The sequence below is a fragment of the Juglans microcarpa x Juglans regia genome, chromosome 3D (genome assembly GCF_004785595.1).
Source record: "Juglans microcarpa x Juglans regia isolate MS1-56 chromosome 3D, Jm3101_v1.0, whole genome shotgun sequence".
In the NCBI taxonomy this organism is placed as follows: Eukaryota; Viridiplantae; Streptophyta; class Magnoliopsida; order Fagales; family Juglandaceae; genus Juglans; species Juglans microcarpa x Juglans regia.
Window position 1 is genome coordinate 26,560,652 of NC_054598.1, and position 26,378 is coordinate 26,587,029.

The following is a 26,378-nucleotide window of genomic DNA, read 5'->3' on the forward strand; positions in this document are numbered from 1 at the left end:
GAGGAGAAGGCATTCATCAAGGCAACTTCAACACACCAAGTGTCATACCAGAATTTGATTCGTGTTCCCCTTCCCACCTCAAATCTCAAATGGCTTCACGGGCCAATAAATTACTATAGGGGATTTTGAGATTTTCATTGGGCTAAATAATGGGACAAAAGCCCATTTAATATTTATGGATCCAAACTCACGAGGACTATGGCCAGAACTCCAAGCCCATGAAAGTCTTCAATTCAAAACACACCAAGATTACAACTCTATGATCCTCTTCACGCTAAAATTCCTTAAACCTACTGCCCTTATATATTTAAACCCATGCACGTAATCACTTTTCTTCCTCTAGCCTAGGGTTGCCGCACACATACACCAACTCTCTCCACAGAAGATTTCCTCCCCAAGCCACTCAGCCTTCACGATTTCTTTCCCCCAGGGCACGACCAGAAAACTGGCAGCAAACATCCAAGTCCCAAGATACTGCCCAGCGCCAGGCATTCTGTCAATCCACACACCAACACTTTTGCCAACATCTCCGTCACCCAAGACCAGCAACACCTATACACCAAACGAAGCCGCTCCCTCTATTGTGAACGACCACGGAAACCAGACCCTGCACCCAAACCAACCTTCCCACACCCACATGACCACCACCGAGAACCTATATTTTAGCCACCTCCTCCACACACAACCAACGCAGCCCCTGTCTTGAGCAAGGAAAAAACAGAGCACAGCCAAGGCATAACCACCCAACGCTCACCGTAGCTCATCCTCGAAGCCCACACCGGAACAAGCCTGAACCACCCAAAAACCACGCCCAGCAAACGTGAACCTTCTCCACCCGCGTAAGCTCTCTCCCTACCCCTCAATGTCAAGCTCACTCTACATCAGTTAATCTCTCTCTCTCTCCTAATTTTCTCTAGCCAGCACCTAGTGCCCAATCTTTAGCCATCGTGAACCACCATCACACCCACACCTCTAGTCACTACTCACCATCGCTGGAAGCACACAGCCAAAGCTCCATTGCCCTCGGTAAGGCTACCCTCCCTTATATAGCGTAAAACTTGTATGTGAAATAACTAGTGATGTTTTTTGGGTGAGATTACAAAAATACCCCTTTCCAAGTCAATGTTGATCATAGAATTTAGTATTTATGATTATTTCCTATGATAAAATCAAGAGAATTGGATGGTGGGGGTGGATAATATTTTAGAGTTTAATCCATTAGGGAGAGAAAATAAGTGGATATCAATTACTTGGGAGGTGATGATATTTTACAGTTACGAGGATTTTTTATTTTATGTAAATATAGATTTAATCATCTCAAGTTAAATTACGAATTATGTGATTTATTAGAGAATTTACGTAAGTTACATGTATTTGATAGGGGAAATGAGCTGCACTCCGAAAATATTAGATTAGTACTACGAGGTAAATAGCATGATCATACCCTCACACGAATGTACGGTAAACGACATATCTTTTATAAAAGTATTATGTAGGTACGCCTCCATTGAAAACCCCTTTTTATGTACCCAAGTCATGATAAATTTATAAATACCATGATTTTACGCATAAGTTTCACATTAATTGCATGACACATGCATCAAGATATTTTATGAAAAGCCATGCATAATTTTATGTGAGGAAACATGTATCATGACATTTTATAAAAGAATATGATTTCATTTGAAATCTATGACCAATAAGGCATGATTTCACTTGAAATCTATGATATGACAAGATATGAAAAGTATGCAAGTATGTTTATGATAAAGTATGAATGATAAGATATGTAACGGCCTATGTTATAATATAAAGACGGTACCATATGCTATGGGTATATTGCATTGTCAGGTTGTACATGCTGGTAGTGCACCCAGTGTGTCTTCCTTATGTATGGATTCCACAACCCACAGCACGGGCGGAATTGGAATCTATTTAGATTCACTAACCCTAACTCACGGGGATCAAACAGTGGGTGCCGACCTATGACAAGTGAAAGACAAGTTAATGCATTTCATGCACGGATTAGGTTCATATTTATGTTATTTACGTACGTAACTATAAGTATGCATGTTTGTCAAGAAACCTTATATTTATTATGTTTACTGTATAATGTGTTGCTTATTGAGTATTCAACTCATTTTTATATTTTTTTTATATTTTAACCACCCCATGTGAGGATGTTTATGAGGATGGAAGGACAGGACTTGGCCTAGGGAGGCGAGGCAGATGCCTAGACAATTTATGTCTGCTCAGTTTTATGATTTCCAGTTTAATAAGTTATTTTAATAAGCACATGAGACTTTATTAATTTTAAATAAGTGTTTCTACAGACTCTCTTTGGGATTTTAAGTATTTAATAAAGATTGAATTTATTTATTTAGGAATCTTTTGTATTTGACGCTTTGTTAAGAAGAAAATTTTTTATGTCAGTTTAGTAGCAAACCGGTTCCCCGAGAATTCTAAAAATGACTTTATTGGGGAGCGGAGTGTTACACATATCCTCATTATGATATAAAAGAAAAATTCTCACCTCTCCATGCAAGGGTTCTCCAAGTACGCTTGGGTAGGTGATCGGCGAATATCGTGCATTCGCTGTTGCTTCACCTGAAATACTGGGAGTTGTCTGAGACAGAACTCGATGAGTTCCAAAGGTAGGGCAATGAAGGTGTTGATCTAACATTTGCATGTGCATGGCCATCATATCTCGCCTTCTATGGATCTCCAAGATTAGTGTAAATAAGGCTTCGTCATCAGGTATGTTTTCTATAAACTGCAAGCCACTGCGCAGTAATTCATAATAGGGTACTCGGCATTTATCTTCTTCAACTACAAGCCAAATCACATCCAAACAACTGTGCAGCCATTCAATAAGAGCCTTGTGTGGTCTCCAAGATTTTGCTCCATCAAATTCATCAATCCCCTGTTGTCTTTGATCCAATTGACCAGCCAATTCAGCATGTGGTAGAAAATTTCAGCATGAGTCACTGGTTTTAAATCAAATTCAAGACCAGTTAAAATAATCTTGCAACACAGTTGCCGCAGACTGCTTATAGCATTGTCTCTTATTGATGAATTTATCCTTGCTGTAGGTTGTTGTCCATTACACAAAATATCAGATGATTTGACTGGTGACAAAGTTGCACAAGATGGTGGTTCAAGAGCACATTGAGCAGGGGACCCAATTCCATGAACTGTAGTTAATGGAGATGCCGGATTTGAGGACTGAAAAGTAGAAGGATTCGGAATTGAGCTTGAAGGCGGCAGCATCCCAGTCTGTGGTAAACTTGTAGATGAAACAGCAGGCATTGCTTGACTCCCCACAGTCATCTCTGCAGAGGAGACTGATGAAAGAAGAGATGGCAAAAGAGTATCCCAATTAATGAAACCTATACTGCACAAGTTCCGTAAAGCAAAGAGAAGAAATTCAGCTCGTGGTGCATGACCACTACACTTCACAACCAGAGATATAAAAATAGATTCTGTCACAGAACGCAACTGATCTTGCTCCTGAAAGAAATAAAACAGTTCAGCACACATAAAGCACAAGGTATGGCTAAATAGACTCGAAACAAAGGAGAAGGAAAAAACAAGGACTAGAGACACAATGTGATTCTAAAATAATAATTTAAATCTTAAACTCACTGCAAACTGGCTCTGAAGTTGCTCAAAATCTATGAGGAACTGCTCATTGCGAGGAGGAAGTTCTCTGTTTAGCGCATGCACACGCTTCTGTGTCTTGTTCCTGAAGATTGGTTATTCAATAAAGATTTTCTTTTCAGTAAACAAGAATTTTATTGATGATATAAAGATTAAAGCTGGGAAAAGAGAGAGAAGCCCTACCAATGTCCAAAATTTATAATTCTTATCCTACCTACTCGAGGTTTGAAATTTGCATAGTTAGAGCAGAAAATGCTGACACCACAATTATGAGTAAGCATATGTTATGAATCAGTTTTTGTTTTTTTACTTTTTTTTCCAACTCTGCTATTCCTTTGCATCTAAATGTGTAAATTTATATCATAGTTCTAGGTAACTTTCAAGTCTTGTATAACTGAATCAAAACAGAAATTTGTATAGCTGACCTCAAATCTTTAAACAAGGACATGCCAACTCATCTAAGCTGGCCAAACAGATTACTGTGAAAACCCATAACAATGGAACTAAAAAAAGGACTAAAAACATTTACATTTTTTGTGAAAACCTGAGTGCACAGGAAGTATACAAAATATACACCTAAACAGCAAAAGGTAAGATAACAAAATCCTGGCAATTAGGTACAAACAAAAGTATAAGCAGCCGACCAAAAGTTAAGGGCTTCAAGGAAAACAAAATTTAAGCATGTTTGCATTAAAGATTTTCTTGAGAATTTCAGAAATTGTTGAAAACATTTCTAAAATTGGGTTTTTATAGGGTATTGTGAAAGTGGTAAAACGTATAAAAAAATGTTTGGATTGAGAAATGCATTGAAATATGTTTTACTAGAGTTTGAAAAGGTCATTGAGCCCATTGAAATGATTATAGAAGAAAGCATTTTGGGAGATTATGTTTGGTTTCTGTGAAAGTTGTTTAGTTCTTTCATGATTTTTAAATCATGAAAGCTGATGCAAATGATGAGATGAAAAATGTGTTTTGGAGATTAAAAAAAAAATTGTTTTAGTGTAAAAGATGTTTGAACTAAAGATAATCTTTTTAAAAAAAATAAAATAAAATAGGGATTTTTTCTAAAATTTTGGTCTCATGCATGCCCATCTTTGCCATTGATTTCTCACAATATTCAAAGCTTCAATCATATTTTTCTCTCCAAATATATCATATCAAGTAAAACGGAATCAATTTTCCACAAAACTTCACATTGTGCCTACCATCTTTCTTTCTTTTTTATAAGTAAACAAGTATATTAGTTCAAGAATGGGCAACAACTGCCAAGAAGTCATTATGCCCTATCTACATGAGCGCATTAGAAACTAAGAAATCATGAAGGTCCATGCCATTAAAGTCCACAGCAATGGCCCAAGTACAAAGAATCCTAAAAAAGAAAACTTTTAGCTCCGCCATAGATCTCTCTGTCTTCAAACGTTCGCTCATTGAGCTCCTGCCACAAACACCATATGATACAAATAGGGATCATCTTCCAAATCGCTTTGATCTGTTGCACACCTCGAATGGAGGTCCAACACGCCAATATTTCCACCATTGTTTCCGGCATAACCCACGCTAGGTCCATTCTTTTAAACACCTCATACAAGAGTCTTAGCGACCTCACAATGTAAAAGTCGATGATTCACCGACTCACCCCCACTTTTACACATGCAACACCAGTCTGCAATGATTATCCTCCTCTGTCTCAAATTATCCGTAGTGAGAATCTTGCCTAAGGAAGTTGTCCACACAAAGAAAGAAGCTTTGGGAGGAGTCTTGTGCCTCCAAAGCCTTCTCCAAGAAAATTGTATCTCAGGTTCTTGTGTGAGGACCTTATAAAAAAAACGAACAGTGAACACCCCTCCCTGCAGGAATCCACCACAGACCATCTTTATGCTGGATATTCGGACGACAAGAATACAAAAGACTAGAAAAATCTACAAAACTCCCCAACTCCCAATCTTGTGCCGCCCGGTTGAAATTGATATTCCAGTGAGTACTCCCTCCCGAGATCCCCATAACCTTCGCCACTATGGCATCTTTGTTACTTGCAATCAGGAAAAGTATAGGAAACAAATATTGAAGAGCACTATTGCCACACCAAGCATCCTTCCAAAATTTGATCCTAGATCCTGTACCCAACTAAAACCTAGTATGATGATGGAAGGCCTCCCACCCTCTTATTGTATGTTTCCATAGCCCCACTCCATAGGCGCCTCTAACTTCTCTAGTACACCAACCCTCCCCTAAACCACCATATTTGTTCTCGATCACAGTTTTCCATAAGGCTTCAGGTTCCTTGATAGATCGCCACAGCCATTTTCCAAGTAATGCCCGATTAAACAACCTCAAGTTCCTAATACCCAACCCGCCACTAGAGATAGGATGGCAGACCATCTCCCACTTGAGTAGATGGAATTTAAATTCTTCTCCTAAATCACCCCACAAAAGAAATCTCTTTGTAGCTTCTCAAGTCGACCCGCCACACTTGCCAGTATAGGGAATAAGGATAAGAAATAGGTGGGTAGATTAGAAAGTATACTTTTGATCGACGTAATCAGGCCCCCTTTCGACAAGTACATTCTCTTCCATCCTGCTAGTCTCCTCTCTATTTTTTCGATCACCGTATCCAAATCGAGCACGCCCTTGAAGTTATACCCAACAGGAGTCCAGGTACGTCATAGGAAAAGACGCTATCTTGCAATCCAATGTACCAGCCAACTCCCGGACATTCTGGACTCCCTTAATCGACACCAACTCGGATTTAACATAGTTCACTTTTAAGCCAGGCACTACTTCAAAACAAAGAATTAACGTCTTCACAGCACGCAACTGATCTTGATCGGCCTCGCACATAATAAGTGTATCATCTGCAAACAGCAAATGAGAAATAGTAGTAATACCCCTACTCGGAGATCCAATCTGGAAACCACTTACAAAACCATTAGCCAACAGAGCCGAGATCATCCTGCTTAGTGCCTCTATAACAATAACAAAAAGTAAAGGAGATAACGGATCCCCTTGTCTCAAACCACGAGAACTCGGAAAGTAACCCTCTGGGCTGCCATTGATCAACACAGAGAACCTTGTCGTGGATATACACTAGCTGATCCAAGACCTCCACCTTTCCCCAAAACAACTCCTACCCAGAAGATATAGAAGAAAATCCCAATTAACATGATCATACACCTTTTCCATATCTAACTTGCACATAATTCCTGAGCTGCCAGGCTTCAGTCTACTGTCCAGACACTCATTGGCAATTAGAACCACATCAAGAATCTATCTACCCTTTACAAATGCATTTTGAGGCTTAGTTACAATCTTCCCCAAAACCTCACTTAACCGATTAGCAAGCATTTTTTAAATAATCTTGTAGACTCCATTCACTAAGCTAATAGGCCGAAAATCCATGATCTCAATAGCCCCCACCTTCAATAGATCTTCTTTTATCACCTCCCAACATTCTTGGAAGAAGCCCAAAGAGAAACCATCAGATCCGGGAGCATTACCTTTTACCATATTCCTTACTACATCATACACCTCTTCCTCCTCGAAAGCCCTTTCCATCCTAGCTACATCCCCCAGCTCAATAGTGTCAAAAACCAACCCATCAAGAGTAGGCTTCCACCCCACCAGCTCAGTAAGGAGCTTCTCAAATAAATCAACAACATGATCTTGAATAACCTCCTCTTCTCTACACTCCACCCCCTCAATTTTCAGCACCTCAATGTTATTACTTCTTCTATTCGAGTTTGCAATTCTATGGAAGAACTTCTTACTTCAATCTCCTTCCCTTAACCATAGTGCTCTTGACTTTTGTCACCATGACATTTCTTCTTGTAAAATTAACCTCTCAAGATCTGCGACCAGCAAAGTTTTCTATGTTTGCTCCTCCTCAGTAAGTGGCCTCCCCTCTTGAAGTCTTTCTAATTCCTGAATTTCCATGCACTTGTTCTTTTTGTTCCCCCATACGTTTCCAAAAGACTGTTGAAGGAGGCAACCACCCTTCGAAGCAATAGTTGATCAACAAATTCTCCACAATTTTTGTGCACACAACATCAATCAACAGCCAACAGGTACCGCTTCCTTAGATTATACATATTGAGAATCTTCCCTAGAGTAGTTGTCCCAAAAAAACAAGCTACATTTTGTTGTGGCTTAGTCCTCCAAATACACTTCAAAGGAAAGGAAGTGTCTCCAAATGTTTGCATAAGGCTTAAGAGGTAATAAATGTGATCATACCCTTCTTGTTATTAATATCAACGAAATGCTCTTTTTGCAAAGTTATAGGAAATGTACATACTTCAATGATTATATGATGCACCTCGTGATGCCCATCCCTGAGGAGGACTAGGTTCTTACTTGAAAGTCTCTAGAAGAGCCAAAATCACAAGAATCACTAACCCTCATACACAGAGGTAAGTGTGCTAGCCATCTATAGATTAAAGGAAACTATCCATATGTAATGATCCAAAGGAGGGCCCAAGTCACATCTGGGCCTATACTCCAAAAGGACTAGTCAATGGTACAATTGGAGTCCCATTAGAATTATTATAAATAGCAAGAACTTCTTCCTCCCAAGCATTATGAGATCCCATACACCACTTAACCTCATCAGTTAGTACAAGGTACCACAATCCTCCCACGTAAATTCCCAACTCGTCGGGCCATTCCATCATAAGTGGCATGACTCAAGTCCCACACTTCTAGTTGGGATAAGCTTTGATACCATTTGTAATGCCCAAGAGAGGGCCCAAGCCACATCTGGGCCGATACTCCAAAATGACTAATCAATAATACAACTAAAGTCTCATTAGAGTCATAAACAATAAGAACTTCTCTCACCCAAGTAATGTGAGAAACCAAACAAAACCTATCCTCATCAGTCAGTATGGAGGGTATCATACTATATAGTATATGACTAAAGTTTCACCTAAAAGCTGTTTTATAACTGAATCTATCTTATCATATTGTTCCTTGTATAATATAGTAACCCCAAGGGTTGGGCTCCAGTGGTAAAAGTCTTGGTCTTAATGGTATGCTCTCTCCAGGTCTAAGATTCAAGTCCTCTTAGATGCAAACAATTTCTAGGGGCCATCGGACTATGGGAAACTCCTTGCCAAGGTCTTGTGCACTCCCTAGATTAGTTGGGACTTTGTTTTCGGACACCCGATGCCAATAAAAAAGCTATAGTTGCTTTAGTATTCGATTCATATATGGGTTTATGTGTTAACCATCTAGGTGAGGAACAATGTGAGGATGAAGCAGCAGGACAAAACATGGCTCTAGGAGAAGCCTAGACTATTTATGAGAATTTCAATTTATGTTTTGTGATAATTATTAAGTGATCAATGAATTAGCACAAGACTTGGAAAACTATTTAATAAGTGCTACCTACGACTATCTTTTATTTAATAAATTTTGGTTTTTTGCCTACCTAGCTCGCGGAAAAATCTTTCAAATCTTCGCTTAGAAGGGCCCACCAAATCCTATCTTCGCTACCCCTTCCTAACCTGTAGGAATGCAACTGTTCAAAAAAGAAATGAAGAAATCCACATTCCAATCTCACGCCACCCTGATGAAAGAGACATTCCACTTTTGAGAAGCATTAGAGGATTGTAAGTTATCTACCACAAACACATCTCCTCAAAATGAGCTATGCGCAATAACTCCAAAAAAGCTTCCATGAGAGTTTGATCTATACACCACACATCATGCAAAAAATGAATCGTGGAATCATCTTCCATTATCAAACTAGTAAAGCTACAGAATTCCTTCCACACCCACCCCTTGACGAACATATTTAGCATTCACTTTCATTTTATTTGCATGGCACCATAACGATTCCCCCAATAGGGCTCAATTGAACAAAAGTAGCTTTCCAACCCCAAAACCTCCTACAAACTATATTCATACAAGTAAAACCTCCTAAAGATATTGGTGAATGGAAATTTGACCAATGAATCCAATGAAGCTTTGATTTCCTCTCCCAAACCATCCCACAATAAATCTCTAAGTAGATTTTTAAACGATAGGTAATGACAGCAGGTAGAGGAAAAAGAGGACGTAAAAAAGTGGATAAATTGAACAAAGTGCCATTAATCAATGTTAGTTGTGTACCCTTGTACAAGTACATCATCTTCCAACCAAACAACAGTGCTTCATCTTTTCATATTCTCAATAATATCATCCCAAAAAGTTTAGCCTTACGGGGAGCTTCTAAATGAAGACCAAGATAATTCAACGACAAGGACAAAATCCTCTATTCAAGAATACCAGCCAAATCTTCATATTATTAGTATTCACAATAGGGAGCAATTTATATGCAACTAGATTACCCTTAAGACCTGGCATTGCTTCAAAGCATAAAAATAAGTATTGTAACAAACAAAGACTGAAAGGACTTGCCTCAAAAAGATCTTCCTCTCTCAAGCCACGAGAACAATTGAAAACCCCATAAGAGAGTTGTTCACAAAAACAAGGAAGCACACCAATAAAATACAATGTGCTATCCAATTATACAATTTCTCCCCAATTCCACATCTCCTCAACATATTTAGCAAAAAGTCCCAATTAACACAATTATAGACCTCCTCTACATTTAGGGCTGGTTTGGTTACACAAAACCGAACTATCTCATCTTATCTCATATGGTGGCAGAAACAATGGACACTAACGGTTTGTCGTTGGTGCCTCATGTGGGGGAAGGTTTGGAATCAAGAGTGCAGTTGGGTACGGTGGCTGGAGATAATGTTGTTCCCTTGGTTTCTATCCCTCTGTTAAACGATAGAGCGGGTTCACCATCAGATTGGGTTCTAAATAAAGTTAACAAACTTCAGCAAATCCTAGGGCTTTCATATGAAGAACAGGGAGAATATAAAGATCAATTTGAAGCTCTACTCAATGCGATTGAGGCGAGTTGCGCTTGAAACCAAATCACATTTTAAGAAAAGCAAGGACTTAAAGCGTCTTCTATGTTCAATCAACTACGATGCTAAGGGAGGTAGCTCAAGTCGAAGGAAGAATAAAGGGAGGGCATTGTGAAGACAATCTCGTTGTGGGATGTTCGGGTAGAGGATTAGTTTTATGGAAACAAGGGGTTGGGGTTGGGGTTGGAGAGGTGTGTCCAATTCGGGCTTGGTGTATTTTGGGTAGGTTTCATGGGATTTTTGGGTCATTAGAGACTCTCTTGTATGAACTAGGTGTTTTCTTGTATACGTCCAGTGTACTTGATTACTCCTATTGATTTATATATATAATATTTTTACTTATAAAAAAAAATCATTACAACTTTCTCAAACTCCCACACAAAATATAATAAACAACTTTCGAACCCAGGCAGGCTCTCATTCCCATGGAAGAGCATCTGGCAGACCAAAGCTCCTTCAAAAGCAGCTTTTTTTGTTTGGACAACAGCTTTGGACAAAATTCTCACCACAAATAATCTAAGGAGACGTCGATTAATGGTATTGGACTAGTATTATATGTGTAAGAAAGATAGCGAATCTGTTGATCATTTGTTTCTACATTGCGAGGTGGCCAAGACCCTATGGGCTTTTTTTTACAGGACTTGGTTTATCATGGGTCATGCCCGGCAGATTGGTGCACTTTCTAGCATGCTGGAGGGGCCTCCGAGGAAACACACAAGTTGCAGCAATATGGAAAATGGTCTCTATATGTATGTGTTGGTGTATTTGGTGAGAGCGAAATGATAGAAGTTTTGAAAACCAAGAGAGAACAATGGAGGAGCTGAAAGTTTTTTTCTTTAAAACATTGTTTTCTTGGGTGGGGGCTATTGTTTGTAATGGACTCAATGTCCATGACTTTCTTCTTTCAGTTGTACATTATAGATAGTTATTTCTCATGTATACTTCCTATGTACTTGGACTTTGCCTATTATTATGAATAAAACTTCTTGATTACTTATCAAAAAAAACTTTTTCAAATTCTAAAATAAAAATAATATTAGAACAATATTTTATGCAACTTTCAACAAAAAATCTCATCTCATCTCATCTGAATGCTTGGATACTAGATTCAAGTCGGGAGTGCCAGGGCTTTAGTGCAAGCTTGATATGGAGAAGACCTACGATAGAGTCAATTGGAGATTCTTGCTTTATGTGCTCGAGAGATATGGCTTTGGTATAAAATGGTGTTCTTGGATCAAACAATGTACTTATACTGCTTGTTTCTCTATCTTGGTGAATAGTACACCAAAGGGCTTCTTTAAAAGCTCACGAGGCTTAAGACAAGGTAATCCTCTATCTTTGATACTTTTTGATATTGCAATGGAAGCTTTTACCAAGATGATTTAAGGTGTCATGGAAGGCGGGTGTGGGGGGGCAAATATTGGCTCACTTAACATATTTCATCTATTATTTGTCGATGATACCCTAATCTTTTGCGGAGCAAGCCACGATCAATTTCAACCTTTGAGGGCTCTCCTTCTATACTTTGAAGCCGCTTCAAGGTTGAAGGTGAACTTGGCTAAATCAGAAGTAGTCTTGATGGGGGATGTTCCAAACGTCGAGAGCATGGCCTCCATTTTGGAATACAAGATATCTCAGCTGCCTATGAAATATATGGGCCTCCCTTTGTGTTCCCCATTCAAATCAAAATCCATTTGGAATGGTGTACTAGAAAAAATAAAGCGAAAATTGGCTAGTTGGAAGATAATGTATTTATCCAGAAGTGGTAGGGCCAGTTTACCCGTATGATGAGGGGAGTTGACGACAATATTTTTTTGGTGCCCCTCTAAGAAAGGGGAGTTCACAATCCACTCCTACCAAGCCATGACCACGCATAAAACAAATCCATTCCCATGGAAGAATATTTGGAAGACAAATGCACCATGAAGGCAATTTTTTTGTATGAAAGCCTCCTTGGGGAAGATCATTACTTTTTTTATATAAATAAGAAAGATCCTAACACTAGACAACCTACAAAAATGCCACATCATAGTCATGGATTGGTGTTGTATGTGCAAAAAGAGTGGAGAGTTCATCGATCATCTATTACTTCTTTGTAAGACTGCCACGACCTTATGGAATGAATTCTTTGCTCGGATGAAGCTAGCTTCTTGGATAGGCATTCAAGGTAACTCTCAAATTGCAACGATATGGAAGATGGGAGGGAGAGGAATGAACGAAGCTTTGAAGATTGAGAACAGTCAATGGATGAGCTTAGATACCTCTTTTTCAATATTTTACTCCCTTGGTCGATTGTAATTGATTTTAATGACATGAATTCCTTGTATTACTAAACTAGCATGCATAGGCAATGCTCTTGTATATGTCATGTATACTTAGGCCTTTGTCTATTTTATGTTTAATAAAATTTTGTTTACCGATAAAAAAGAAGCTCAGAATGTTGAAGGTTGGAACTATGTGTTTGGTGCTTTGGGAAGAGATGGTCGAAAATTTGTACACAGTATGGATTACCCACGTATAAAAGCTCAAAATGGAGGTTGCCAGAACTGTGTTCGTTGCTGGGAAAGAGATGGTCAAACTTTGTATTCTACATGGATTGCGCAAGTAGAATAGCTCGGAATGGAGAAATACTAGAATACAAATGCATACTAGAATAAAATAGCTCAATGCTCATGAAGAAATGGACATAACTTTGCACTCGGTATGAGCTGCCAAGGTAGAATAACTCAGAACAGAGAAATACTCAGAGACGAAGGCATACTATTGTTCATACACCTAGAATAGTGTTTATTGTAGTTGCTCCTCAGCTAATATTCATGCAATTTATCTAGACTAATTTATTATTTTATTGGTGACTACTTATTTATATAAAAAAAAAAATGTTATCTTTTACTAAGGGGAGGTTTGGATATTGAGTTGAGATGAGATGAGTTGAAATGTTGAATAAAATATTGTTAGAATATTATTTTTCATATTATTATTGTTTTGAGATTTGAAAAAGTTGAATTGTTTATTATATTTTGTGTGGAAATTTGATAAAGTTGTAATGATTAGGTGAGATGAGTTAAAAGGTTTTTTGTATCCAAACCTCCCCTAAGATATTAGTAACAACAAAGCAAAGCTTTGAAATTGTAATTATTCATGCACATCTCATGGGTTTGCAACTAGTTTAGTTGAATTCTTGTACAATTTTTTGGGGGGTTTGTGCTCTAACGAGGTGAGGGGGGGTATGGTGTGGGCTTATGAAAGTTTATTAGAAAGGGATGGCCATGTTTTGAAAAGCATATTAGCTTTGTAGCTGGTGAGGGCAACAGAATCAGTTTTTGGCAGGATGTGTGGCGTGGACAACACGCACTAGATAGGGTCTTTCCAACTCTCTATCGTATTGCAGCTAATAGGGAGGCTTCAGTGGCAGATATGTGGATATTTTCTCATGGTTCTCACTAGTGGAACATTCTTTTTAATAGGGATCTTCATGATTGGGAATTATCCATTGTAGCAGATTTTTTCAGACTAATATACTCCATGGGGACCCCAATTGCACAATGGGATAGATTGAAATGGAGGTCCAATAATCACGAGAAATGTACAGTTAAGAAGTACTATAAAATTTTGGTAACACAAAATTCTGCTCCTTTCCCTTGGAAGAACATGTGGAGGTCTCGTGTGCCTTCTAAAGTAGCCTTTTTTGTATGGAATGCAGCTCTTGGGAAGATTTTGACTACAAATAATTTGAGAAAGAGGGGATGTGTAGTGATGGAGCTGTGCTATATGTGCAAAAAGAATGGAGAATCTGTCGACCACCTCTTACTGCATTGTGAAGTAAAAAGGGTGTTGTGGGACGAGATTTTTCAAAAGGTCGATGTTGTTTGGGTCATGCCTTTGAGAGTGGTGGATCTGTTGGGTTGTTGGAGGAAAATGCAAGGCTGTCCTCAAGTGACAGAAGTGTGGAAGATGATCCCATTGTGCATCATGTGGTGTATTTGGTCAGAAATGAATGCTCGATATTTTGAAGATAAGGAGCGCACAATGACGGAACTAAAGAATTTTTTTATTCACACCTTACTACTTTGGTTTTCAGCCATTGTGTTAAATGGGAATAATGTTCATGACTTCTTGTCTTTGATTTATCGTTTTTAGAATGTATTTAGGTGTTCTCTTGGATACTTCCTGTGTACACGAGCTATGCCTATTCATTCATATCAATAATATTTATCTCTTACTTATCAAAAAAAAAATTCTTGTACAATTTTTTTGCAATACAATTTCATTACTCCACTCACATTGAAGCAAAAGATGATCAACATTTTTTCAGCCCTTCTTACTAAAATGGAGGGCTATCCTGGATGAGCTCATGGTAGAAAGATTTTACTCGAAAGGTCCATCTTTTGCAAGGAATCTAGCCTATTGATCTTTTAATCATTTCCTCTGCTTAGTTGTACTCAGTTTCGAACTAAGGAATAGTTTAGAACTCTTACATTTGTGACTCTAGGCCCATTTGGCACCACAATTGTAGCAAAGCCATTTTTTTCCCTTCTTTCATCGGGATATATTTGTTTCACTTGAATTGTGGCCATTTATATACTCCTAAAAGATCCATTAAAGCATCCATTAAGTGCGATCCCATGATTCTTGATTGTGGCCTTTGAGGTTATTCTACGTCCTTAGGGACAAAATTTGGATCATAATTTATTTTATAACTTTATTATGAAATCCATTGAATTATACAAGTGGTGGATCAAGCCCTTTTAACCCAATTAAAAGAATTCGCTAATGTATTGGAGCTAATAACTTTTATTAGTAAGTAATATATAGGAACTAGTAACTACTAAAACCACTAACAAACTAATATGGACTTGGAAAGTGACTACAAATGGGTTCAATTGCCCATTATTTTCTAGCAAACAAATTGAGGGCACCACGTGATATGGCACATATGCGAGAACATACATCTTCCAAGCAAATTACACAAGATAGCGTGTGGCTCCCAACAACCATTGCATTGCTCCTCAAGCCCGGCACATGCCCCCGTCGGATTAAACCATGTGTTTCCATGATCTTCCAGACATATGCCTTCCCTGTCTTCCCATGTCTACCACTCAAATTTGCTCAACACGCCTCCTCAACATTAATTATTCCTGATCCTTTCTCCGGCTTTTAGACCTTCTACAGCCTTCAGCTACCCGTAGTCTAGCCAGTTCTTCCCCAATTCCTAATTCCTAAAAGTTCCCAAAACTAGATAAAAATTCAAACCCTACTTCTGATCATTTACGGAGACAAAAGAGATGACCTTTGACTGACGGTCCCAAGGAGATCCTTACATTTTAAAGTTACGTTCAAACTAGAGAAAGTAATCATATGAACCAAAAGAATAGAGCTATCCCGGACGGAGAATTGTATAGAATTTCTCGTTTTACAGGAAGTGAATACAAGTACAATTAAACAATTGGATATGCAAACTCAAGCGCTATGAGACGCATTCTATATGTGTATACTTACGGAGGTTCTCGACTAGAGTCTTCAGGTTTCTGGCGGCTACTTCTCTGCAATATAACGAACGAAATGTTAATTAATTATAAGATTAAAAAAAAGAAAATTGAACTTTAAGAAAAAAAAACAACAACAAAGTTGGGACAGGATGATTACTCCCAAGTAGAGGTCGAAGAGATCAACAATAGCGGCACGGGCAGGGTGGAACTGATAGGCCCGAGAAGCTGGAGCTGGAGCCGAAGCCGAAGCCGGAACGGGTCGCTGATGTTGGGTTTGATCCATTCCCTCATGCAGGATACTCTTGGGGCTCAGGGGGACACCCGGAAGGCAACTAAAAGACTAGGAACTGAGAGAGGTGAAAAGTGATTTGAAGGAAACGGTGGTGATGGACTCGACAAGGAAGTCGGGCTGATCTTTCGGGGCTCCGAATTGATTTGGAGCAAAGAATCGCCGAGTAGGGAGTAAAAAAAAAAATTAAAAGATCAGTTGACTCAGATCAAAGTAGACCGAATCGAATCGGTTTGTAAGCAATCAAATACAATATCGTCCTTAAGAATCAAAACTGATTTTAAATTCGTGCAATACCAATTTTTATATTTTAAAAATTATTTTAATCGGAAACCAACCGGTATATTTTAATCGGAAACCAAGGGAATGAACAGTAATAAATAGTATTTAGTGACTGACACTTCTTTTCTCTGGTTTTTCCATTTATGCCCATGGCTTGCTTGGGCTTATTATGTTTTTGTCCTTTTTGAAAAATTTGATTTTTTTCCCATTTTTTTTGTTTTGTCAGTTTGTGTTAGTATGTTAGTCATATTGTGTTAGTGTCTTGTTTGTTTTCATAAGCATTCTCATCTCATCTAATCTCATTTAATCATTATGACTTTTTCAAATTTCCACACAAATTAAAATAAAAAAATTCAGTATTTTCAAACTCTATAACAAAAATAATATTAAAAAAATATATTCTAACAATATTTTATTCAATTTTCAACTTTTATCTCAACTCATCTAAGAAAACAAACGAGACAATGGGTCATTTGTGTTTTTATTCATCGGTGTGAATAGTTCATGTTTTGTGTTATGTCATTTTTACCTTTGTGTTATGTCTTTTGTATCCGTTTAAATGAGGATTTATTTGTCTTTTGGTGTAAATGGGTCAGATGTGACAAAAACATTTTAAGCACATATATATTACTTAAAAGGATGGCAGTCCTGAAATTCCATATATATATATATATATCTTCACTAACAATATTATATCACAGCTGTAGATATAATATTGATGTCTTTGCTTCAAAGAATATATATGTTGTTCTTTTTGGTAAACATTGAATTAATCCTACAGTAGCACTACAACAATTGAAAAAGTGTCCCAAAAGTATGTCCTGATAAGTGCATTTCACTTTTTTATTCTTCTTTTTTTTTATGTATTTTTTTAATCATCATAAACATTTTAAAAACATAAAAAATCTTTAGCTTTTATAGCTATTGCATGGTTGTTTTTCTGCTTCAATGCATTAAACTACTCATTAATCGGTTTTAAGTAAAAAATCATATTACTTTTGTCTTTTATGGACATTACTAATTTTGAAAAAGAATTTCTCCCAAATAGGCAAACGTGCCTAGCACGTACCTCCATTGCTAGTATATATATATATATATATATATATATATATTATATATATATATATATATATTGTAAATACATTTTTATACATTTGATCATATATATTCATATAAAAAGTTTAGAACTTATATAGACTATAGTGTTAAATTAAATACTATATAAGTCTGTATTAATTATTATAAAATAATATACTTATACTATAATATAAATAGACTAAAAATTTAGTTTATATAAATATGATATTATTATTAATATAATAATCCGTAAAATCGAAAAAAAGGGACTGGACTGGACCGAAACTAGAATTACGGTTTCGAAAGTGAATCAATCTAGTATCGGTTCTTAAATTTTCAAAACCAATATATATTAATTCAGTTCTAAAAAATGTACAAAACTAAACCTCATCAAACTGATTACACCCCTATTGCTCGGTAACTTCAGATGCTGACGCTATAAAAGTCGGTGTGCCATAGTTATGAATTATGATTTCAATAAGTGATGTAAAGAACCGTTTCAAACTTTTCTTTAGGGCACATATGTATGGTCATTTGGGAGAATTTAAGAATCTTGTGAATGGTAATGAAATAATTCAAAAATATTTTATTAAATTTTAAAAAATAAAATAAAAATATTATAACATCAAAAAATGTTTAAATATAATTTTTTTAATATATTTTTATTTTAAATTTTGTAAAAGTTGTATTGATTTTTATATTTTACTTTTAAGTTTGTAAAAGTTGTATTAGTTTTTGTGTTTGGATAATTATTAGTTAATAATTTAATAAAAAAAGTTAAAAATTAAAAATTAAAAATTATTTTGTATTTGAGTGATGCTTGGGAATGAAACTATAAGAATTTTTAGAATTATTTTTTAGAAAGAATGAAATTATAAGAATTTTTTAGAATTGTTTTTTTAGAATTTTTTACCTATCCAAACATGCTATTAATTTAAATAAGCACATTAGAATTAAATTAAAGTTTTAAAAGATTTTAAGAAGTTCATATTTATTATTTCATTATGCAGAGTTGTGTGCTATAATTATGAGAAGTGATATCTTTTTATCCTTTATATGATTTCTATATCTAATGTTTTTTTTTTTTTTTGTATACTTTAAGGGGGAATAGCATTACGTCTATATAGTGAAAGAAGAGAATAGTATTATGAACTAGGCCTACACAGCGACCCGACCCGATCAAATCTGTGCCCGACATGACCTGACCATCAGGGAAGGCAGTGTCAACTCGACTTGACCCGACTTGTAAATTTCGGATTGGGTCAAACCTGTTCTTCTTGCTTTTTATCATTTTTGATCCTTCACCTATTCACATTCATAACTTCATTTGCAGACCCACGCCCCTCTCTTGCTCCTCTGCAAATTTAACCTCTCCCACATCGTCAGTTCCTCCCCTCCCTCTGCAGATACACCTTGAGGGGCTCCATGTAGTCCTCAAAACCGAGGGTGGTCATGGCCTACCATAGATCGTCGTCGTTGATCATCGCTTCTACCTCTGGAACTTGTTGGATGCCTCACTGGTGATGAAGCTTATGATTTATTTCATTTTCTTTCAGATGCATTTCATTTTCTTTAAGATCTATTTCATGATCTATTTAATTTTCTTTGAGATCATCGACGATCTTCACCTCAGGAGGAAGCAGAGGCTTTGGGTGGAACCTCGTACCGATCTTTAAGACCTTAAAGGAGATATCCATATCGAAGGGTTTTGAGAAAACGGTTCAAGGTAGTGTTTGGGTATGGGAAGTTCTCTAAGTTAGATTTATATATCATTTGAGTTAAGTTCTTTCCTTGAAAAGTCTTCTGCTACCCTCTCTTCTGGCATTTGAACTCAAGGTCCGTAATTATAGCAAGCTGTAGTCATCGTTCAAGGTGGTGAACGACGACGATGAACGGCTGTTAAGGTTTGAGGAGAAGTTCTCTAGGAGTGATAATTCATCGGGTCATCGGTTTCGACCGATAATTGTTTGTAATAAATCAGGATTGGGATTGATCCGATGAACCCGACTTTGGTCGAGTGGGCCCATGTCGGGTATTTTGGACTGATCGAGTCCAAGCTTTTTATGCACAACCCTATTATGAACAATGGTTATTTTTGTGCTCGTTAGGGACAGAGTTGGAACTTTTTGTTTCAAGAGGCCAAATGGGTTTGAAACGTATGATACATTTCCTCATTTTGGGTCTAGACATAAAAGAGCTAAGGTTAGTGACCTACCTTTTTAGGTGAAAAAAATAAATAAAAAAAATAGTGGCATTACAATACAAAGAACATAAAGCATATATTTATATAAGCCAATCAAATCCATACCTTTAAAAAACATAAATACAAAATCAACCCACGTTTAAGGTTTTCCTTGTATTAAGTAATGTTCAGAACATTATAACAACTTAACAGAATTGAAATTCATCATAAAATCTAAAAGCCAAGTGAGGCCCTTAGTTATTTCTCTATGCTTTGTAAGAATTTTGTTGTTGCCCTTTGTTTCATTTTTTTTGTATGTCATATTCATCTCATGTTAGGTTATGACCATTTGATTATATGGCCCAACCTGAACTTGAGTCATTTAATTTAAGCTTGTCAGACTCTAAGATCTTAAAACAGCCCATATAAGTAACATGTGACAAGACATAGCCCACAGTTTAATAATCAACTCTTATTATGATAATATGAACACAATCCATTTCAACTGATTTTATATAAATGAATTTATCAGCACAAAATAGGGATGGATATTATTCTTAGCAATTCTACTACGTACAACTGGCGTGTAACCGATTGACGTGGCATTTTGTCACGCCAACATCTGTAAAAAATTTATAAAAAAAAATTGAGAAACCAACTAAAACTCAAGAAAGAAGACATCTGAGAAGCCAACTGAAACTCGTTCTTCGAGTGAAACTCAGGAAGAAGCATTTTGTGCATTCTATCTTTCATTTTTCATTGTTCTAGTGAAACTCAGGAAGAAGAATTTCGTTCTTTCTATCTTTCATTTTTCGTCCTTCAAGTGAAACTCAGGAAGAAGACATCAGATTGAAACTTTCATTCACAACTGTCGAAACCCATTTCGAAAAGAACGAAGAAGACCATTTGAGAAGAAAAATGCCTAAACCCATTTCAACTGCAAAGCATTTCGATTGAAAGGAAGAAGACCATCGGAAAAGGAAACACCCAAACCCATTTTCAACAGAGTATTTCGACTAAGAAAAAAAACAAGGTTACAAACCCATTTCTTCTCTCAGCTTGCCTTTGCCTAATCTTGAAAATATTATAGATATAGATCTGCCTATTAGTTTCTCAAATGCCGACTTTTTTTGTTTGTTGGATTTTAGTTCTAGCTGCATGCTCTAAGAACAATTTCGTTAGTTTGTATTCGAGGCCACATGAAGTATATGTTCTTCTTATTTTGTCATCTATTTTTGTTACCTACTGAAATTAATTTTTATAACCTCTAATAACATAGATGTAGAAGCTTAGGATTCTAGATCAGTTCCTCCTAAGCTTTCTTTAATTTATTGGAAGCATATTGGTGTACTTCAATGAGCATATTTTGACTTTTGATACTCTAAGGGAGTTCATTTCTTGGTTGGATTGTTGTATGTCAGTGAGCATTCCGTAGAAGACAAGCAATTTATATTTTTCAAGTAGAAAAGAAGTTTCCACTAGTAGAAATTCAAAAAATTGTTAGGAACAAAAAGGTGTTTGATAAGTGTTGTTTTTATATGATTTTTATCACTATTTTATTTATGGAAAGTGTCATTTTCCCTAAAATATTATTGATTTTATTTTATTTCTATATATTTTTATTTTTTTTTCTTGGATTTAAAGGAATGAGAAGGTTTCGTGCAAAATGAGAGTATTTTGGTACAAAAGAAGAGACTACGGATCAGACCAATGAGAGGTATCGAGATCTAAAGAGAGTCGAAGAGATTTGGGCGATTAGCCTTGTCTTTTGGGCAGCAAAAAGATTTTTCTCGCCCAAAGGCTAGAAGACTTACATCTCGTTAGGCAACCTGAAGGCGCAAAGACTTGGCGACAAGGTTCTAGACGGTTAGATGGGGCGACTAGTCTAAACGACCAACTTAGAAGACCAACCTAAATAACATTGTGGACAACAGCTAGAAAATGGGAGAGGAGTCTTTCATCCCGAACGGGAGTCATTCCACTTGGTAGGCAAGAAGAGGGTCGTGTGGTCTTTGTGACCTCCACGCTCGCCAGTTATATTCAGTGCACACGCTATCTACCCGGTGGGATCCTTCCTAGTTTTGCAATCAATCTATTGATGACCAAATCCTCCCGAACTCCGTAATTCAAGCCGCATATCACTGAATCTTCCATTTTAGATAATTTCGATATTTTTGGGATAATTTCCTTTTATATTAACATCTATTTTTAGAAACTATTTTCCAAATTTTTAGGCTAGATTGTAGCCACATTTATTTTGTTTCCAGATTTAAGTTTTGACATCTATTTAATCACATCTTATGGAATGAATAGGGAGTCTGAGTTCTTAATCTTAGTTTTGAGTTTTAGAAAGTTTAAGTTTAGGTTTTAATAGTTCGAAATTTATTATTTGAGTTTCTTTCAAGAAGGCAGATATGGGGGAGTAGAGACGAGAACCGCATGCTTCATCAACTAGCTTCAACGAAGAATACTAATTTTATTCTTTTTCTTGTTAATTTCATTATGAACTAATTTTATATTCTAGAGTTTTGATGTAGCCTAGCATTGAACACAGTTTATATTCTAAGTTATTTTATTTCCAATATTTCCATGATTGAGTGTTTATTCTTTGTTCTTAATGTTTAAAATTTTTTAGCTAATTATTGTTCGATCTCTTGGATTGCAATGAAACCGAGAGGTGATTTGTAATTAAAGCTCTAGGATTAAACACTATCAGTTGAGAGAAAGCAGAGATGCTTTACCGTGATTAGTGTGATTTTTAAGAAAAATTCAAAAAACTTAATGAGTCTCCAATTAGTTAAATTCACATAAAGATATGAAGTTATTAATTAGAGATATTTTTGGTATTGTTCTAGAGAAAATATTGAATAGTTAAAGGATTTATATCATCAACTTGGAATAATTGGGATTCTATAACAAGGAAGACTAAGTTGTGTGGGATTTGCTAGGTGAAGTCAAATGCTCTAGATCTATTCTTATTATTTTTAAAATCTTAATTTTAATGTTCTTTTCTTTAGTTTAATTTAGAAAAACTATTCTTCAAATTTCAGTTTTCCAAATAGTAATTAATTTAGTCAATTTCAATACTTAATAGCATAATTATTCCCTATGAGTTCGATAACTGTTTTCTTTAAAAAACTTTACTACTTGTGACGATTCTTTACACTTGTAGATATACTTTTTCGCGAACAATGTTATCTGAGATAGCAAACAAGAAGATAATTGTTAAATAAACCAAATATGATATCAGCAAAACATTTTTTTTTTTTATCAATCAAACATGATATTAGCAAAACAAAAACTCTTAGTTGTGAAATTTGAGTAAATTACTTACACTCCAACTATAAAGCAAACAACCATGCTTTTGCAGTTGAGTCTATTCACATATATCATCAGATGAAAAGATAAAATCAACACACATGTTAGGTTGTCAAAAGTTAGAGACAAGAGTATAAATTCAACTCACATGTCATAGATTTGTGCCTCAACAATTGTGTGTTCCTTGTCAAGTTTCCCAAGAAATGTTGGCTTTGTTGTGAATGTCGACAGATGTTAAGCAAGATTTATGTGTCTCTAAAGCAATAATTTGCAGCAAATCAAGTCAATTGGAAACGCCATTACTAGGGAGTTCATTTTGACCGCATTATATATGTGATATGATCATGTTCATTTCCAAATTACCTAAGAAACGTTTAACTAGATGATTAATTAAGATTGTTGGCCAAGGATTTGGATCCTTAAAGTTTCTGTCCAAACTTTAAGGCCTAGAATATATAGGAGAGATATATCATATTATAAAAAATCTCATTGTTCAACTTTAATTTGAAGAAAGACTTGAAAAAAATCGCATTCTTTTGGTCCTCATTTTGAAAACATTTCTTTAACTTGAAGAAAGAGAAGAAAAATATGATTTGATTTTGTAATATGTGACAGTATTTGATGGAATTCGTTTAAGTCATTATACATTTAATAGTTGGTAGTGTTTGATGTACCCCATTGTGATATAGTTGTTATTGGGATAGTGTAGATGGAGAATGGGAAAGAACATGCATCTCCCCTAATACCTCTTGTCTTAAATCCATCAACCGAGGTATAGGAATATTGTTATAAATATTCAATATACATGTCGAGTTTGTGAATTTTTTTAAGTACAACATCATTGTGTTTGTTATTATTACTTTTTGGTGTTAGGCCATACCAAAACCTATTTATTCAAACTTCCCAAACTATATGTACGATTACCCACATGTATGTTTATCACATTTTCTGTTTTATCTAGATGTGAACCTATATCCAACCCACAACTAGGTGCGAAGTAAATTTGCATCTATTGGTGCCTTAATTTTGTGTCAATGTTAAGAGCATTTTTAATTTTTCTATATTTTACCAATTGACCATAATAATGCAAACTTAAAAGTAATTTTCATCAAAGTAGAAAATAAAATACATGATAAGTGGATCTAAAGGTAAGAGAAAGGGTCACAATCACACATATATGGTAGCTTCAATGATTGATCCCGTAAACCATATGATTTTTACGTGCATTATGTAGAAGGGGTAACCAATCTTTTAGAAAGCCTATGCTTATCTTGTAGCTATTATGTAAATTTAATGTCTCATCTAATGGCAGAGAATATTGTTCTACCATTATAGTTAAGACATGAAGAATCCATCTTGAACTTATAAAGTTGTGGTAGATGGCATGCACTATTGCCCACCCTTAATAATTTTAAGAGAGAGAGAGAGAGAGAGAGAGAGTCTTATAAAGAATATGATATTCAACATAGTATATAACCTTTAAAGCGGATAATGTTTTAAAGTTGCATCCATTGTTGAAAACTGTAGAAAGCATTCGAAGATATGATTGAAGACAAAGTTTACAAAATTGTGCATGTGAAATGAACCATAATTCTGTGGCATTAAATATACGAGCTTAAATGTCCAACTGGAATGCCACAACTATAACCCTTCATCCCTTCTGCAAAAGGAAAACATATGACTCTAAACAAAATTTATGTCTTTTAGAAACTGATCATAATAACTTTAATTACTAATCAAACAAAACAAAACATGGGCTTAACTACATAGATTTTCACCATTACATGAATCTTTCAAAAGAAAAGTGGTCAACTCTATAAAACCTTCTTATAAAAGTGGTCATCACAATAGAGTAAACATAAACTACAAAATTAATAAACAAACACCTGATCTAAATAGACCACAAACTGTAAAATTAGTCCAAATCTACAAACATACATACAAATTTATAAATAAATCTATAGACATACTAAATAAAAAGTTTTCAAGACCCTTGCCTCACAGGTTGTCCCAACCTTTAGCCCAAAGGCTGTTTGAAAGCATTGAAGACCACCTATAAAAAAGAAAAACTTGGGTTAGAGGTAAGGAAATCAAAATGGATAATGAGTAATTTCTCAAATTAACATGGATAATCAGTAAATCTATGAATGTTAGAGGTAAGAAAATCAAAATCAAAATGGAGAATGAGTAATCTAAATCGAAACTAGGGTTTCATTTTGGTGTGAAAAAAAAGGGTCTTAGGGTTAGGGTTAGGATTACCAGAGGTCGCTAGGCTTAGAGAAGAATAAGGGACTTCGATGGTTACACGGGTTAGGGAGAAAGAGACATATAGGCTTAGAGAATTCAAGGAAAAAACAGATGAAGGTGAAGGAAGAAAGGAGAAGGGGACACATGGAAGGGGAAGGAGAAGGTGGTAAGGAGGAAAAACTTGAGTAAAACAGTGTGTTTTGACTTTCAATGAAACGTACCGTTTCATTAAAGAAAAAATCTTGAATGCCCACCAGCGATTTTCATCTATGTTTAAAGGGTTATAACTGTGTGTTCATTTGGGAATTCATGAGCTAATCTTGAAAAGTGACTCATTGTTAATGGTGAAAGAGCTACAAGCTAGTGAAGCATCTTTGTCATTATTGGGTAACCTAATACAAGAGATTAGAGATTTGATGAAAAAGTTCCATGATAAATTTTCATCTATTTTATAATTAAAATCCAAACCAATAATACATAAAAAAAAAATGTCTTAGAAAAGTAAAATTACATATTAAAAATATATTAATAGTAGTTTAGATATTAACTACTCCAATACTAGTATTAATATTACATCCCAACAATAACAAATACATATAAAGTCAAACATGTATAAAATTTGAAAACAGAGTTTATTCGGATTATACGAGTTGATTGTGGATTTTGTAGGTTGATCCACAATTGACGTATTTATTAATTATGTCTCACTAGGTCAATCCGTTTTAATCCAAACTCGTTTATTTAGTACCATGTTATACTGGGTTAAACATTAGTATAAAATATTATAATGTGTTAATAGTTAATAACATGCAATACTATAATATAATAACATAAAATTAGACACTAGCTAAATGGTAAATGTTGATAATCAATACTAACAATTAAATTTAGTGATTACAAGATTATGCAAACCATAAATA

General features: G+C 35.7%; 1 protein-coding gene across 1 annotated transcript in view; it reads right to left on the reverse strand.

Moving 5' to 3' along the window:
- LOC121256458 (mediator of RNA polymerase II transcription subunit 23) overlaps window positions 1–16,591 on the reverse strand; it is a 76,594-nt gene extending 60,003 nt beyond the window's left edge. The window contains 5 exon segments of the mRNA XM_041157263.1: window positions 2,534–2,937; window positions 2,940–3,510; window positions 3,646–3,745; window positions 16,074–16,117; window positions 16,221–16,591. Of these exon segments, the coding sequence (XP_041013197.1) occupies window positions 2,534–2,937; window positions 2,940–3,510; window positions 3,646–3,745; window positions 16,074–16,117; window positions 16,221–16,346 (1,245 nt within the window). The 5' untranslated portion in view covers window positions 16,347–16,591.
- Between the last annotated feature and the right edge of the window lie 9,787 nt (window positions 16,592–26,378).